The 12,499-nt window shown below is 49.7% G+C and overlaps 1 protein-coding gene across 10 annotated transcripts in view; it reads left to right on the forward strand.

Annotated features, from left to right (window-relative positions):
• ncoa1 (nuclear receptor coactivator 1) overlaps nt 1-11,235 on the forward strand; it is a 237,102-nt gene extending 225,867 nt beyond the window's left edge. For 3 of the 10 annotated variants that reach the window (XM_031901466.1, XM_031901465.1, XM_031901464.1), the window contains exons 14-21: nt 208-358; nt 2,232-2,543; nt 2,791-2,892; nt 5,259-5,694; nt 6,147-6,321; nt 6,446-6,629; nt 7,995-8,087; nt 9,814-11,235. In XM_031901466.1, coding sequence (XP_031757326.1) covers nt 208-358; nt 2,232-2,543; nt 2,791-2,892; nt 5,259-5,694; nt 6,147-6,321; nt 6,446-6,629; nt 7,995-8,087; nt 9,814-9,981 — 1,621 coding nt within the window. In that variant the 3' untranslated portion in view covers nt 9,982-11,235. 10 annotated transcript variants of the gene reach the window in all.
• Nucleotides 11,236-12,499: the final 1,264 nt, after the last annotated feature.

The following is a 12,499-nucleotide window of genomic DNA, read 5'->3' on the forward strand; positions in this document are numbered from 1 at the left end:
GGCACTGAGTAGCCGTTCCCAGCAGTGCAGGGGAAGCAGATTAAACATGGACATTTGGGGGTGGTAGTTTCCCTTTAAGCCTACATAACTCTGGTCCCACAAGCTCAGGGCAAGGCCATTTACTGTGCTGATGAAGTGTTTTGGTGCCCATATTCCTTAATCTGATCCCACGGCCCCTTATCTCTTTTGTTTTGTCTTTCTTTCCAGGATTGACGACTTTCTGTGCCCCCCCACCACGGCCGAGGGACGCAATGACGAGAAGGCTCTGCTGGAGCAGCTCGTCTCCTTTCTCAGCGGCAAAGACGAGAACGAGCTGGCGGAACTAGACCGCGCCTTGGGGATTGACAAACTAGTGCAGGTACCCCCCCAGGGTCAAGCCCCCGGGCCACCATGCCCATTCTGGCAATACTGCACCCCTAATGCAAGTCCGACTAATAGCAGGAACCTCTAGTATGTCCCTGTAGGGCACTTTGTATCTCTAAATGACACTGTTACACAGCAAATAATTCCCTCTGCCATTTAACCTTTTATTCTTGAACCAAGAAATGTATTTGTAGCTGTAATATTGGTGTGTAGGCGCCATCTCAGTGCATTGTGCCTGAGTCTGAGCTTTCAGCCAGCGCTACACATTAGAACTGCTTTCAGCTAACCTATTGTTTCTCCTACTCCCATGTAACTGGAGGAGTCCCAAGCCGGACTTGGATTTCTTACTATTGAGTGCTATTCTGATACCTACTGGGAGCTGCTATCTTGCTCCCTTCCCATTGTTCTGCTGATCGGCTGCTGGGGGTGAGGGGGGGGATATCACTCCAACTTGCAGCGCAGCAGTAAAGTGTGCCTGAGTCTGAGCTTTCAGCCAGCGCTACTCATTAGAACTGCTTTCAGCTAACCTATTGTTTCTCCTACTCCCATGTAACTGGAGGAGTCCCAAGCCGGACTTGGATTTCTTACTATTGAGTGCTATTCTGATACCTACTGGGAGCTGCTATCTTGCTCCCTTCCCATTGTTCTGCTGATCGGCTGCTGGGGGTGAGGGGGGGGGGGATATCACTCCAACTTGCAGCGCAGCAGTAAAGTGTGAGTGAAGTGTATCAGAGCACAGGTCACATGGCTGTGGCACCCTGGGAAATGAAGAATATGGCTAGCCCCATGGGAAAAACAGATTACAATGCAGGATTCTGCTGGAGAAGCTCTATTAACTGATGGGTTCTCGGGCGGTTCTGACCATATGGATAGCGTTTCTCCACCATGTCCAGTCTCCTGTTTGGCCTCTCAGCGCCGGGTCGCGATTATGCGACGATTTGGAAAACGAAAACAACACATAAAGTAACATGTTCCATAAAAGCTCCCAGATCCCGTATATTCGATTGGAATTTCCTGCCAAGGACTTTGCTTTCCCCTTTATTCAATTATTTTAATCTGTGATAGGATTCCTGGCTTTCCAACTGAAATCTCTCCAATATGTCAGAGCCCTGTCAGCAAGTGCTATTTCAGATTTTCAAAGGGATCCTGGCAGTATCCGTATTAAAGGGGAAGTACACCCAAACATTACTTCATTCCACATTTTCACCGGTTCTATAAAAAAGTGTGAAATGCCAGTGCTATTTAATACATATAATATCTGGCTATTTGGCCCACCTGGGGTACCAGAGCTTCCTTAAGAAGCAGATCTAAGGCATGGGGGGGGCATTAGGTTACCAGTGAATGGCACCCACCTACGCCATGTGGAACCCAGCCATTATTCCTCATAGTTATGGCTGAAATGTCGGCTTGTGCTGCCTCCAGTGTTACTGTTTTTGTGTTAGTCATGTTTATGGTTCCATTTATCCCCCCCCCCCCCCCTTGGCCCCAGATTCCGCCCCCTGCCTCCTAAATAGAACAGATGGTTTGAGTTATCCCCCATTGTTCCTTATGGGACGTGGAACTTCCAGAAAGGAGCTGTTGGATAATAATTGGGTGAGTCTGATTTATGGCGGGTTCCTCACCTGCCTGCTCAGTGACCTGTAACCTGTCACCTTCCCACTAGGGATAAACTACAACTCCCAGAACCCTCTGATCATCAAAGGATCACATTTCGGTCAGTTCTGTAGGCAGCCTGGGAGATTTTTGTATTGTCAGGGGGATGCTGGGACCTGTAGTTCAGTGAGGACAGATATCATTGGTGCTTTAATGGTGTTTGCCGGAAGCAGAGCCAGGTTTAATTCTGTGTGTTTTGTTTTTTTTCCCCCCAGGGAGGAGGTCTGGATGTGGTAAATGATCGGTTTCCTCAGCAATCCATTGCTCCTGTCATAATGGAGCAGAAGCCGGGCCTGTACCCCCAGCAATATCCTTCTGCTTCACCCAACCCAGGCCTCCCCTTCTTCAACATGGTCAGGCAGAAGGCTGCATTTGGGTCTGTCCCTGTCCAGGTACAACCTCCTCAGGCCCGTGGTACCTACCCCAATACCATGGGGATGCAGCCACGGCAGGCACTGGCGCGCTCAGTAACCACGTCCAACCAGCTACGGCTCCAGCTGCAGCAGCGACTACAGGGCCAGCAGCAGGTAAGGGGGCAATGAGCAAACTCCTTTGGGCTCTGGGGCAGAGCCGCCCTGTATAGTGGCACCGTGCAGCACATGTGGGATCATGCACATAACTATTTTGTAGGATAGGTTGTACTGTTGTGTGTGGGGTATATACTGTAGCTGGGAGCTGCCATACTGTATCCATTGCACAATACAGTATGAGGTGGGTATAAGTTTATGTGTGCACAAAACTAATCACTAATGTTATTGCCTTGTGATCCTTAAGGTTCTGCACCAGAATCGGCAAGCCAACCTGAACCAGTTTGGAGTAGTCAATACCGTGGCCATGGGCATGAGGCCTGGCATGCAGCAAGCCATTTCCACCCAGGTAATTCTGCCTCTTCTGCAGGGGAGGGGTATGCCTGCCTTAGCTAATTCCAAATGGTTACTTGTCTTCAACCTTCGGAACATGATAAATAAAAAAGTAATGGATCCGACCAGTAAAGGTGGCCAAACGGTACAATCCGCTCACTTGGTGAGGTTGCCAAGCGAGTGGATCTTCTCCTGATATTCCCACCTACAGGCTCTGGGGCCAACCGATCCAATCAGAACAGTGGGTATAGGCACCATCAGTTTGGGGAGCCAATGGGGCCCCCGATCCAACGGAAAAATCAAACCTGCCCGATCGATTTTACGCCAGATGTTGGTCGGGCAGGGCAGTTATTCGTGCCCGATAAGCTGCTAAATTGGTCTAAAGCAGTGCTGTCCAACTTCTGTTGTACCGAGGGCCGGAATTTTTCCGACCTATGTGGTGGAGGGCCGATAATGGAAGCCAGTTTTGACCACTCCCCTTTTTGAAACTGCACCCACTTGAAACCACACCCATGTTATCACATGACCATACCATACCCATATTAATGGTTATAGTACAGCAAAAACCTGCCATACTCTGCCTGCCCTACCCTGCCTGTGTGTGCCATACTCTGCCTGCCCTACCCTGCCTGTGTGTGCCATACTCTGCCTTCCCTACCCTGCCTGTGTGTGCCATACTCTGCCTTCCCTACCCTGCCTGTGTGTGCCATACTCTGCCTTCCCTACCCTGCCTGTGTGCCATACTTGGCTGGTTTGTGCCATACTTGGCCTGTGTGTGCCTTACTCTGCCTGCCCTACCCTGCCTGAGTGTGCCATACTCTGCCTTCCCTACCCTGCCTGCATGTGCCATACTTTCACTGTGTTTGCCATTCTTGACTGGTTTGTGCCATACTTGGCCTGTGCGTGCCATTCTCTGCCTGTGTGTGCCATACTCTGCCTTCCCTACCCTGCCTGTGTGTGCCATACTCTGCTTGCCCTATGATGCCTGTGTGTATGGCACACACAGGCAGCCTACAGTGACACAATGCTGGCACTGCTCCTACAGTCTGCACAATAACTATATATTAAAAAACTTTTTAATTGCAGTACCACCTCAGTATATGTTCTTTTTGTAGTGTGCAGGGATTATTTGTGGGTTTCTACTGCTCCTGAGGTGTGAACAGGGGAACAATGGGGGTGATTACAGCCTGAGCCTGAGGTGTGAACACTGCAGGGGGGTGAACAATGCAGAGATTAAAAGGTGTGAAAAACACAGGGGATTACATATTTAAACAATACAGGGGGTTTACGGCCTGAATCTGAGGTGAGAACCATGCAGGGGGGGCAGTTAATCACAGTACTGATACCATTTAAAGCTTACACAAGAGTAAGCCATCAAAGCAGCCAGACAGGTGGGGGGCTACACAGAGGGGGGTCGCGGGCCGCATGCGGCCCGCGGGCCGCCAGTTGGACAGCACTGGTCTAAAGGACTGATATCGGCAGCTAAAACCGGCCCACGTATGGGCATTTTTAAGTCACGGCAATCAACAATCAGTGCACTATTGCCATTAGATTAATGAGATGATTACTGGCAAACTTAGCCATCTTCATTACCAATGTGGGGCTCATGTGACAGACAGGTGTCTTTCAAATTGTGGGGTGCATTTTTAAAGGGGAACTGCATTATTGTGTTAAGGTCCCCTTACAAGGGCCAATTGTAGCTGCCGATATGGGTCCCTTGGACAGATTTGGCAGTTTATCGGCCCGTGTAGGGGCAGGAACAATGGGGCCTGGCAGGTTAGAAAATTCAGTCGGAACAGGGACCGCCTTGGCTCGTTGATGCGGTCCCTGAACCGACTGCCCCATTGCTGCCTATATAATTTGATTGTTTGGCCCCAGGGCCTACACGTTCCCCGACATCGCCCACCCGTAGGTGGGGATATCGGGTAAAGATCCGCTCGCTTGGCGATCTCACCAAGCAAGCGAATCTTAACGTGTATGGGGACCTTTATTCTTAGGAACCCTCCAATATTCCTAGATGTTTTCAAAATGTTATGTGTAAAGGTGGCTATACATGAACGAGGGGCTTCCCCAACCGACATCCGGCCTGAAATCAGCCAGACCTCTATCGGGCATGTCTGATTTTCCCGAACGGACTGCGCCTATACCTGCCATTTTAATTTGATCGTTTGGCCCTCGTGCCAAACAACCGAATTAGCTCGGCATTTCCCACACGTAGATGGGCATATTGGGAGATGATCCAAGAGCTCACCAAGCAAGCGGATCGTGCCGTGTATGGCCATCTTTGGCTGTTTATATCCGCTGCACTGCTGGTACCGACTCCTCAAGCAATGTAGCATTAAAATGTTTGGGGAAAATTTCAGTCCCACTTTATTGTAACAGATGTGTTTTCCCTCGCAGCAGCCCCCGCTCAATGCTCAGATGTTGGCTCAGCGACAGAGGGAACTGTACAGCCAGCAGCATCGCCAGAGGCAGTTAATGCAGCAACGAAGCATCCTCATGAGGCAACAGGGCTTTGGGAACAATCTGGCCCCTGCAGGAAGCCTGCCTGTCACTATGGGGGCCGGCCGACTCCCCCAGGGCCCCCCACAACAATTCCCTTATCCTCACAGCTACGGTACGAACCCTGGAAATCCTCCCCCATCCACCAGTCCCTTCTCGCCTTTGGCGACGACTCCCGAGGCCACGTTAGCCAACCGCGGCGGAGGAAATGGCAATGGCATTGTGAACAGAGGCATGATGGGAAACGTCGGAGGACAGTTTGGCTCTGGGATCAACCCTCAGATGCAGCAAAATGTCTTCCAGTATTCGGCAACGGGTAAGGCTTGGAAACACGATGGGCAAGAACACCAGAAAGTGAATATACTTCATATATAGGGACCCCTGTTTGTGTATTAACATTATTCTATACTAAATCTTTGATTGTGGGTATGACAGCCCTCCCGAACCTTTAATGGCAGCCCCCATGGTTACATAACTTACATTATTATATAAAACTATTAAAGCTTCTGCAGCAAACCCACAGCAAGGGAATATTTAGTGTCTCTAGGCCATTTACAGTATGTACAGTTATACATATTTATGTATGAAAATACCTTGCAACAGAGAGCGCCCTCTGGTGTACACAAGTGGAATTTTCTAAGTACAAAATGTTTCATTTTCTTAGCAGCATTCGGGATAGCGAGTAGTCGGGTACCAGTGGGGGGACAATAATGCTTTGCAGCAACAGTTTTTTTCTTGCCATAGTACTAACTGACTTGTAACCTGCAGGTATCAGCCAGCAAGGTGATCCAACCTTCGCTCCATCACTCAGCCCAACCAGTCCGCTCATGTCCCCCCGTATTACTCCCTCTCAGAGCCCCATGCTTCAGCAAACGCCATCCACGCCTGGGTACCAGTCACCTGACCTCAAGACGTGGCAGCAGAGTCCCCTGGGCAATTCTGGGTAGGTACCCGCCAATGAAGCAGCTTCCAAAATCGGCTGAAAGAAAAATGTCAAAAGTGGCAACACTTCCCCTTTATTATTTTGTTTTTTGTATTTTAATCCTCCGTCTGTATTTTCTTCACAGGGTTTTTAGCCAAGGGGGACAGACGCAGCCCCCGCCTGGCCAGCAGGGAATGTACAACAACATGAGCATCACAGTTTCTATGGGAGGGGGCAACACTGGTGTCCAGAATGTGAATCAAATGACCGGACAGATGCAGATGAGTTCCCTTCCCATGTCCAACATGAACGCTATGTGCACAGAACAGGTCAGTCAGTGGCATCTCAGTAACAGACTGAATGGTGCATCACAGGGTAATAAGGATGTTTCCACCCAATGGCTAGTGACTAGTGTGCCGGAGGGTACTGCAGATGTGTTACACCCAATGGCTAGTGACTAGTGTGCCGGAGGGTACTGCAGATGTGTTACACCCAATGGCTAGTGACTAGTGTGCCGGAGGGTACTGCAGATGTGTTACACCCAATGGCTAGTGACTAGTGTGCCGGAGGGTACTGCAGATGTGTTACACCCAATGGCTAGTGACTAGTGTGCCGGAGGGTACTGCAGATGTGTTACACCCAATGGCTAGTGACCAGTGTGCCAGTGGGTACTGCAGGTGTTTCTCACCCAATGGCTAGTGACTAGTGTACTGGAGGGTACTGCAGGTATTTCTCACCCAATGGCTAGTGACTAGTGTGCCGGAGGGTACTGCAGGTGTTTCTCACCCAATGGCTAGTGACCAGTGTGCCGGTGGGTACTGCAGGTGTTTCTCACCCAATGGCTAGTGACTAGTGTGCCGGAGGGTACTGCAGATGTTTCTCACCCAATGGCTAGTGACCAGTGTGCCGGTGGGTACTGCAGGTGTTTCTCACCCAATGGCTAGTGACTAGTGTGCCGGAGGGTACTGCAGATGTTTCTCACCCAATGGCTAGTGACCAGTGTGCCGGTGGGTACTGTAGGTGTTTCTCACCCAATGGCTAGTGTGCCGGAGGGTACTGCAGATGTTTCTCACCCAATGGCTAGTGTGCCGGAGGGTACTGCAGATGTTTCTCACCCAATGGCTAGTGTGCCGGAGGGTACTGCAGATGTTTCTCACCCAATGGCTAGTGTGCCGGAGGGTACTGCAGATGTTTCTCACCCAATGGCTAGTGTGCCGGAGGGTACTGCAGATGTTTCTCACCCAATGGCTAGTGTGCCAGTGGGTACTGCAGATGTTTCTCACCCAATGGCTAGTGGCTAGTGTACAGGAGGGTACGGCAGGTGTTTCTCACCCAATGGCTAGTGACTAGTGTGCCGGAGGGTACTGCAGGTGTTTCTCACCCACTGGCTAGTGACTAGTGGGCCGGAGGGTACTGCAGGTGTTTCTCACCCAGTGGCTAGTGTGCCAGAGGGTACTGCAGGTGTTTCTCACCCAATGGCTAGTGGCTAGTGTACAGGAGGGTACGGCAGGTGTTTCTCACCCAATGGCTAGTGATCAGTGTGCCGGAGGGTACTGCAGGTGTTTCTCACCCAATGGCTAGTGACCAGTGTGCAGGAGGGTACTGCAGGTGTTTCTCACCCAATGGCTAGTGGCTAGTGTTTGGCCGGCATATTGTAAGCCTGCTCACTGAATACAATGGTGTCTCTCTTGCAGCAGGTGAGTGATCCAGCACTGAGGCCAAGTGGGCTGTACTGCAACCAGCTTTCCTCTACAGACCTGCTGAAAACAGAGCCAGAGACGGGCCAGGTAAATGTGACTCTAGCAGGCTTGAAGGGGGACGTCTGTGCTCCAGTCTATACCCTTATCTAGGCAAGTGGCCTCCGTACCGTTGTCTGGTTGCAATGGGATATGCTGTGTAGCAAGAAATCACTTCCCCAATAGTCACATTCAGGCAGAGAGGAAAGTGTCCCTATCTCTCCTACTGTCACCGGGGTCTCACTCTTCTATCTTCCTGCTTTGCCCCTGGAATATAAACCCAATTATTAGCTGCTTTGTGTCTAATTATTTCCCTTTATATAATGAAACAGAAGGACACGGTTCCTTGTCACCAACTCCATCCCTGCGTATTCCTACCTTTGGGGGGGAGATTCCATTTTCGTTGCTGGGGGAGGTCTCCAGATGGTTACCCTTATATGCTTCCAGCCACTAGATTGTGTTTGTGAACTATACGCCTTTATTATTATCAATTTCACTGACATTCTTGTGATTTGGTGCCGTGTATAACAAGTCAAGGACTCCCCCCCCCCCCACACACACAGACGTGTACAACATTTCCAGTAAAACCCATGCTAAATGAATGTTATATATAGCAATATAGCAATAGATAATATCATTCTAACCACCTTCCCAATATACATTCTTTACACATTTTCATTTATATTAACATTATTTTGTATTAATGTGATTTGTATCAAAAGTAGCGTCAGTCTTTCCTCTGCAGACTGGGCTGGCTGGATCCCCGGGAAAAACCTGGTGGGCCCCGCTGACCCAGACCCGATCCCCCACCCTCCCTCCCTCGATTGTGGCAAAAGGATAAGGTGCACACCCAGTGTGTGGGGGGGGGAAAGAGTTTGGTGGTGGGTAAGCGGGCAGGGGTCCCAGAGAGGGTGTGGGGGCCCCTGGGGTAGCAGCTCCGGGGGGGCCTTGCACACCCCAGGCCGACATTTCTACAGAACTACGAACCCAGTGGGAATGAGGAATAAATGGATATTGGGAAGAATTATGTTTTCTTTTATAAGGCAGAACCGTATTTTGGGTAGAGATCCTTTAAAGGGAAACTATACCCCCAAACCATGTCGGTCTCTATATAAATATACTGCATAAACAGCTCATATGTAAAGCTCTGCTCCATCTAAATAAACCATTTTCATATAAATATACTTGTTTAGCAGTATGTGCCATTGGGTAATCCTAAATAGGAAACTGCCATTTTATGTACTAAGGGCCGCCCCCTGGGATCATAGGAGTCACAGTGCACACAAACAAGCCAAGGCACACATACATGCTAGGCCCCATCAGCCAATGAATGGGCAGAGTTCTGCCTTTTGCTCCCACACTACTTCCTGTTACAGTTAGAGCTGCATCACTTCCTGTCAGCTGATCTCTGAGGGAACACACAGCCCATCACTAAATGGCGGCTCAAGGGAAAGGATGTAAAAGGGCAATATTTACTGATATATATATTCCAGTTTGGGGAGAATCTTTAATAGGCCCCTTAATATAATATAAACTGTCTGTTGGTTACGTATTCATTCTGGGGGTGTAGTTTCCCTTTAGACAGTATATAGTCATGCTTGCCTTTTCCTCTGTCTTTATATAACCTATAGAAACCATGATTAAGTTTAAAGATACCCCAATGATTAGTTTGTGTGTTACAAGCTCCTCCCCCCATCCTCATGTGACCAATAGATAGCTTGCTGAAGGAAATCCAATCGGAATGCCTGTTGTTACAAGCTCCTCCTTTTCCCTGTAGGTGCAGCAGGTACAGGTCTTTGCCGACGTCCAGTGCACGGTGAATTTGGTGGGCGGTGACCCCTATATTAACCAACCGGGATCCATCACCTCACAGAAGGCAACGACCGGACCCCAGACGCCTCAGGCTCAGCAAAAGAGCCTCTTACAGCAACTGCTGACGGAATGAAGCGGGGCCCCCACCGAGCCACGCAAGAGCCACGGAGAGTAACAGAACGAGTTATAGAAAAATATATATGCCTCTATATATATATATTCTGTACATTTGCGGCGATTTCCTCGGCAACGGCAGCCATTTACGGGGGGTTCGAAAAGGCGTAGAGAGACGCGTTCCCGTCCGTAGGACAAAGGACGGATTTCTCGCCGCAGTTCTGTTTCCATTTCCCCTTTAAACCCCCCCCCCACTTTGGAGAACGCTCGGGCGGCGTCGGACGTTTGCAAAAAGAAAGAGAGAGTTTTTGCAGGGCTGGGACAATCGGACCCCCGGGGTCCCCCCATTTCGAGCCAAATGATAGATGAAAACTTATTTTTGTACGCAGTCGCTGTGATGACACTGAATGGTTCCGGGCAAACGCGCGGAGAGAATGTCGCAAAGAGAACTCAGTTTCAGCTGGTTCTGTCACTGATGTGGAACCCCCCCACCGGAGAGGCGGAGAAGAGGAGGGTTCTGGGTAATTTACGGGTGGCGGGGACGGGGGAAATAAGAGAAAAGTATATATATATATTATACTGAGGTAAAGCGCATCTTTGTTGCAGCTGAAGTGCATTTGTAGAGCTATCTCTGGCTTGTATGTACAATCATGTTTTTCTACGTGGGAGGCTTGCTTTGCGCACCTTTTTTAGGGCCTGTTTTTAACCCCTTGGCCGCTGGCGCGGCGATCGGGCAGCCCGCAATGTTCATGAATTTCTTGGCAAGAAAAAAAAACAAAAAAAAAAGAGAAAAATCTTTGAGATCATCGTCACAGGTTCATTGAATCTTTCCGCTTTCCATCTGTAATCCATAGAGATGAGGTTCTTGGCAGCCTGACGGGCTACAGGGCTCTCCCCTCCATTGTCGGGGGCTACGTTCTTGTTCTGGTAAGCACTTGTATTCCAGCAATCAGCAGATTACCAAGGTTACAAAAACAACAAAAGGAACGTCTAACGATGATGTTTTTATCTCTTTTCAACAACATGGGAAGCCATAGGGCGCCTTCAGTCCTCCTCCGACGTCAGCCATGTTTGAGCGTCAGCCATGTTTGTTTCAGGTCTTGAGAAGGTTGTCGAGATGAAGCCAGACCAACTCATGTCTCGGTGGCTGGCGCAGACTATATATAAGCTCTAATTAATAGTACCTAGCACCTTTTGTTTAATAAAAGGGTGTAACGATGTCATGAAAACAAAGAAACAGGCAAAAAAAAATGGATTGTAGAAAAAAAAAAAAGTTTGGCCTTTTGCACCATGCGCTGATGGGTTCTGTTGGTTTTGGTGAGGTAGGGATCAGGTTCTACATGGAGCCGGAATGGAGCTCAACCAGCATTGGCCAACACTGACTGACTGGCCGGGGCAAAGCTACAGCTCCTATTCAGCCGGCACAGGTTGGCCAACCACAAGGTGGGCACAGCAGCCAAGCCCCACAGCGGCCACTGGCACTAAATGGCAAGTCATGGGGCAGGGAGGCAACTATACAGTTACACCACAGGCCATACTGACTCCTCTTAAGTTCATTATTCCTTTGAAAATTCTGCATGTTTGTAGGTGAAGATCCTGAGCTGAATTATTCTTCTGTTTTATTGGGTTTGTGCTTTGGCAGAACCGCAGCTCTTTGTGCTTTTACTGAATGTGCCATCGGAGTTTGTATCCGAGTATCGAGAAACTCTGGGCAGATGTTACGTTTGGTCACAGATTGTGCATTTCTTTGGTTGGGTTCAGTTTGGTATTCATACACAGTTTTGTGGAAGAGCCTCTGGAAAGGGATAGCAAGTATAGTACGGAGAGATGGTGCCTATAGTAGCAGTGGGGGGATAATAGCCTCTGGGAAGGGACTGGGGCTGTGGGATAGCAGGTATAGTAGGGAGAGATGGTGCCTATAGTAGCAGTGGGGGGATAATAGCCTCTGGGAAGGGACTGGGGCTGTGGGATAGCAGGTATAGTAGGGAGAGATGGTGCCTATAGTAGCAGTGGGGGGATAATAGCCTCTGGGAAGGGACTGGGGCTGTGGGATAGCAGGTATAGTAGGGAGAGATGGTGCCTATAGTAGCAGTGGGGGGATAATAGCCTCTGGGAAGGGACTGGGGCTGTGGGATAGCAGGTATAGTAGGGAGAGATGGTGCCTATAGTAGCAGTGGGGGGATAATAGCCTCTGGGAAGGGACTGGGGCTGTGGGATAGCAGGTATAGTAGGGAGAGATGGTGCCTATAGTAGCAGTGGGGGGATAATAGCCTCTGGGAAGGGACTGGGGCTGTGGGATAGCAGGTATAGTAGGGAGAGATGGTACCTATAGTAGCAGTGGGGGGATAATAGCCTCTGGGAAGGGACTGGGGCTGTGGGATAGCAGGTATAGTACGGAGAGATGGTGCCTATAGTAGCAGTGGGGGGATAATAGCCTCTGGGAAGGGACTGGGGCTGTGGGATAGCAGGTATAGTAGGGAGAAATGGTGCCTATAGTAGCAGTGGGGGGATAATAGCCTCTGGGAAGGGACTGGGGC

The sequence above is a fragment of the Xenopus tropicalis genome, chromosome 5, assembly GCF_000004195.4.
Source record: "Xenopus tropicalis strain Nigerian chromosome 5, UCB_Xtro_10.0, whole genome shotgun sequence".
In the NCBI taxonomy this organism is placed as follows: Eukaryota; Metazoa; Chordata; class Amphibia; order Anura; family Pipidae; genus Xenopus; species Xenopus tropicalis.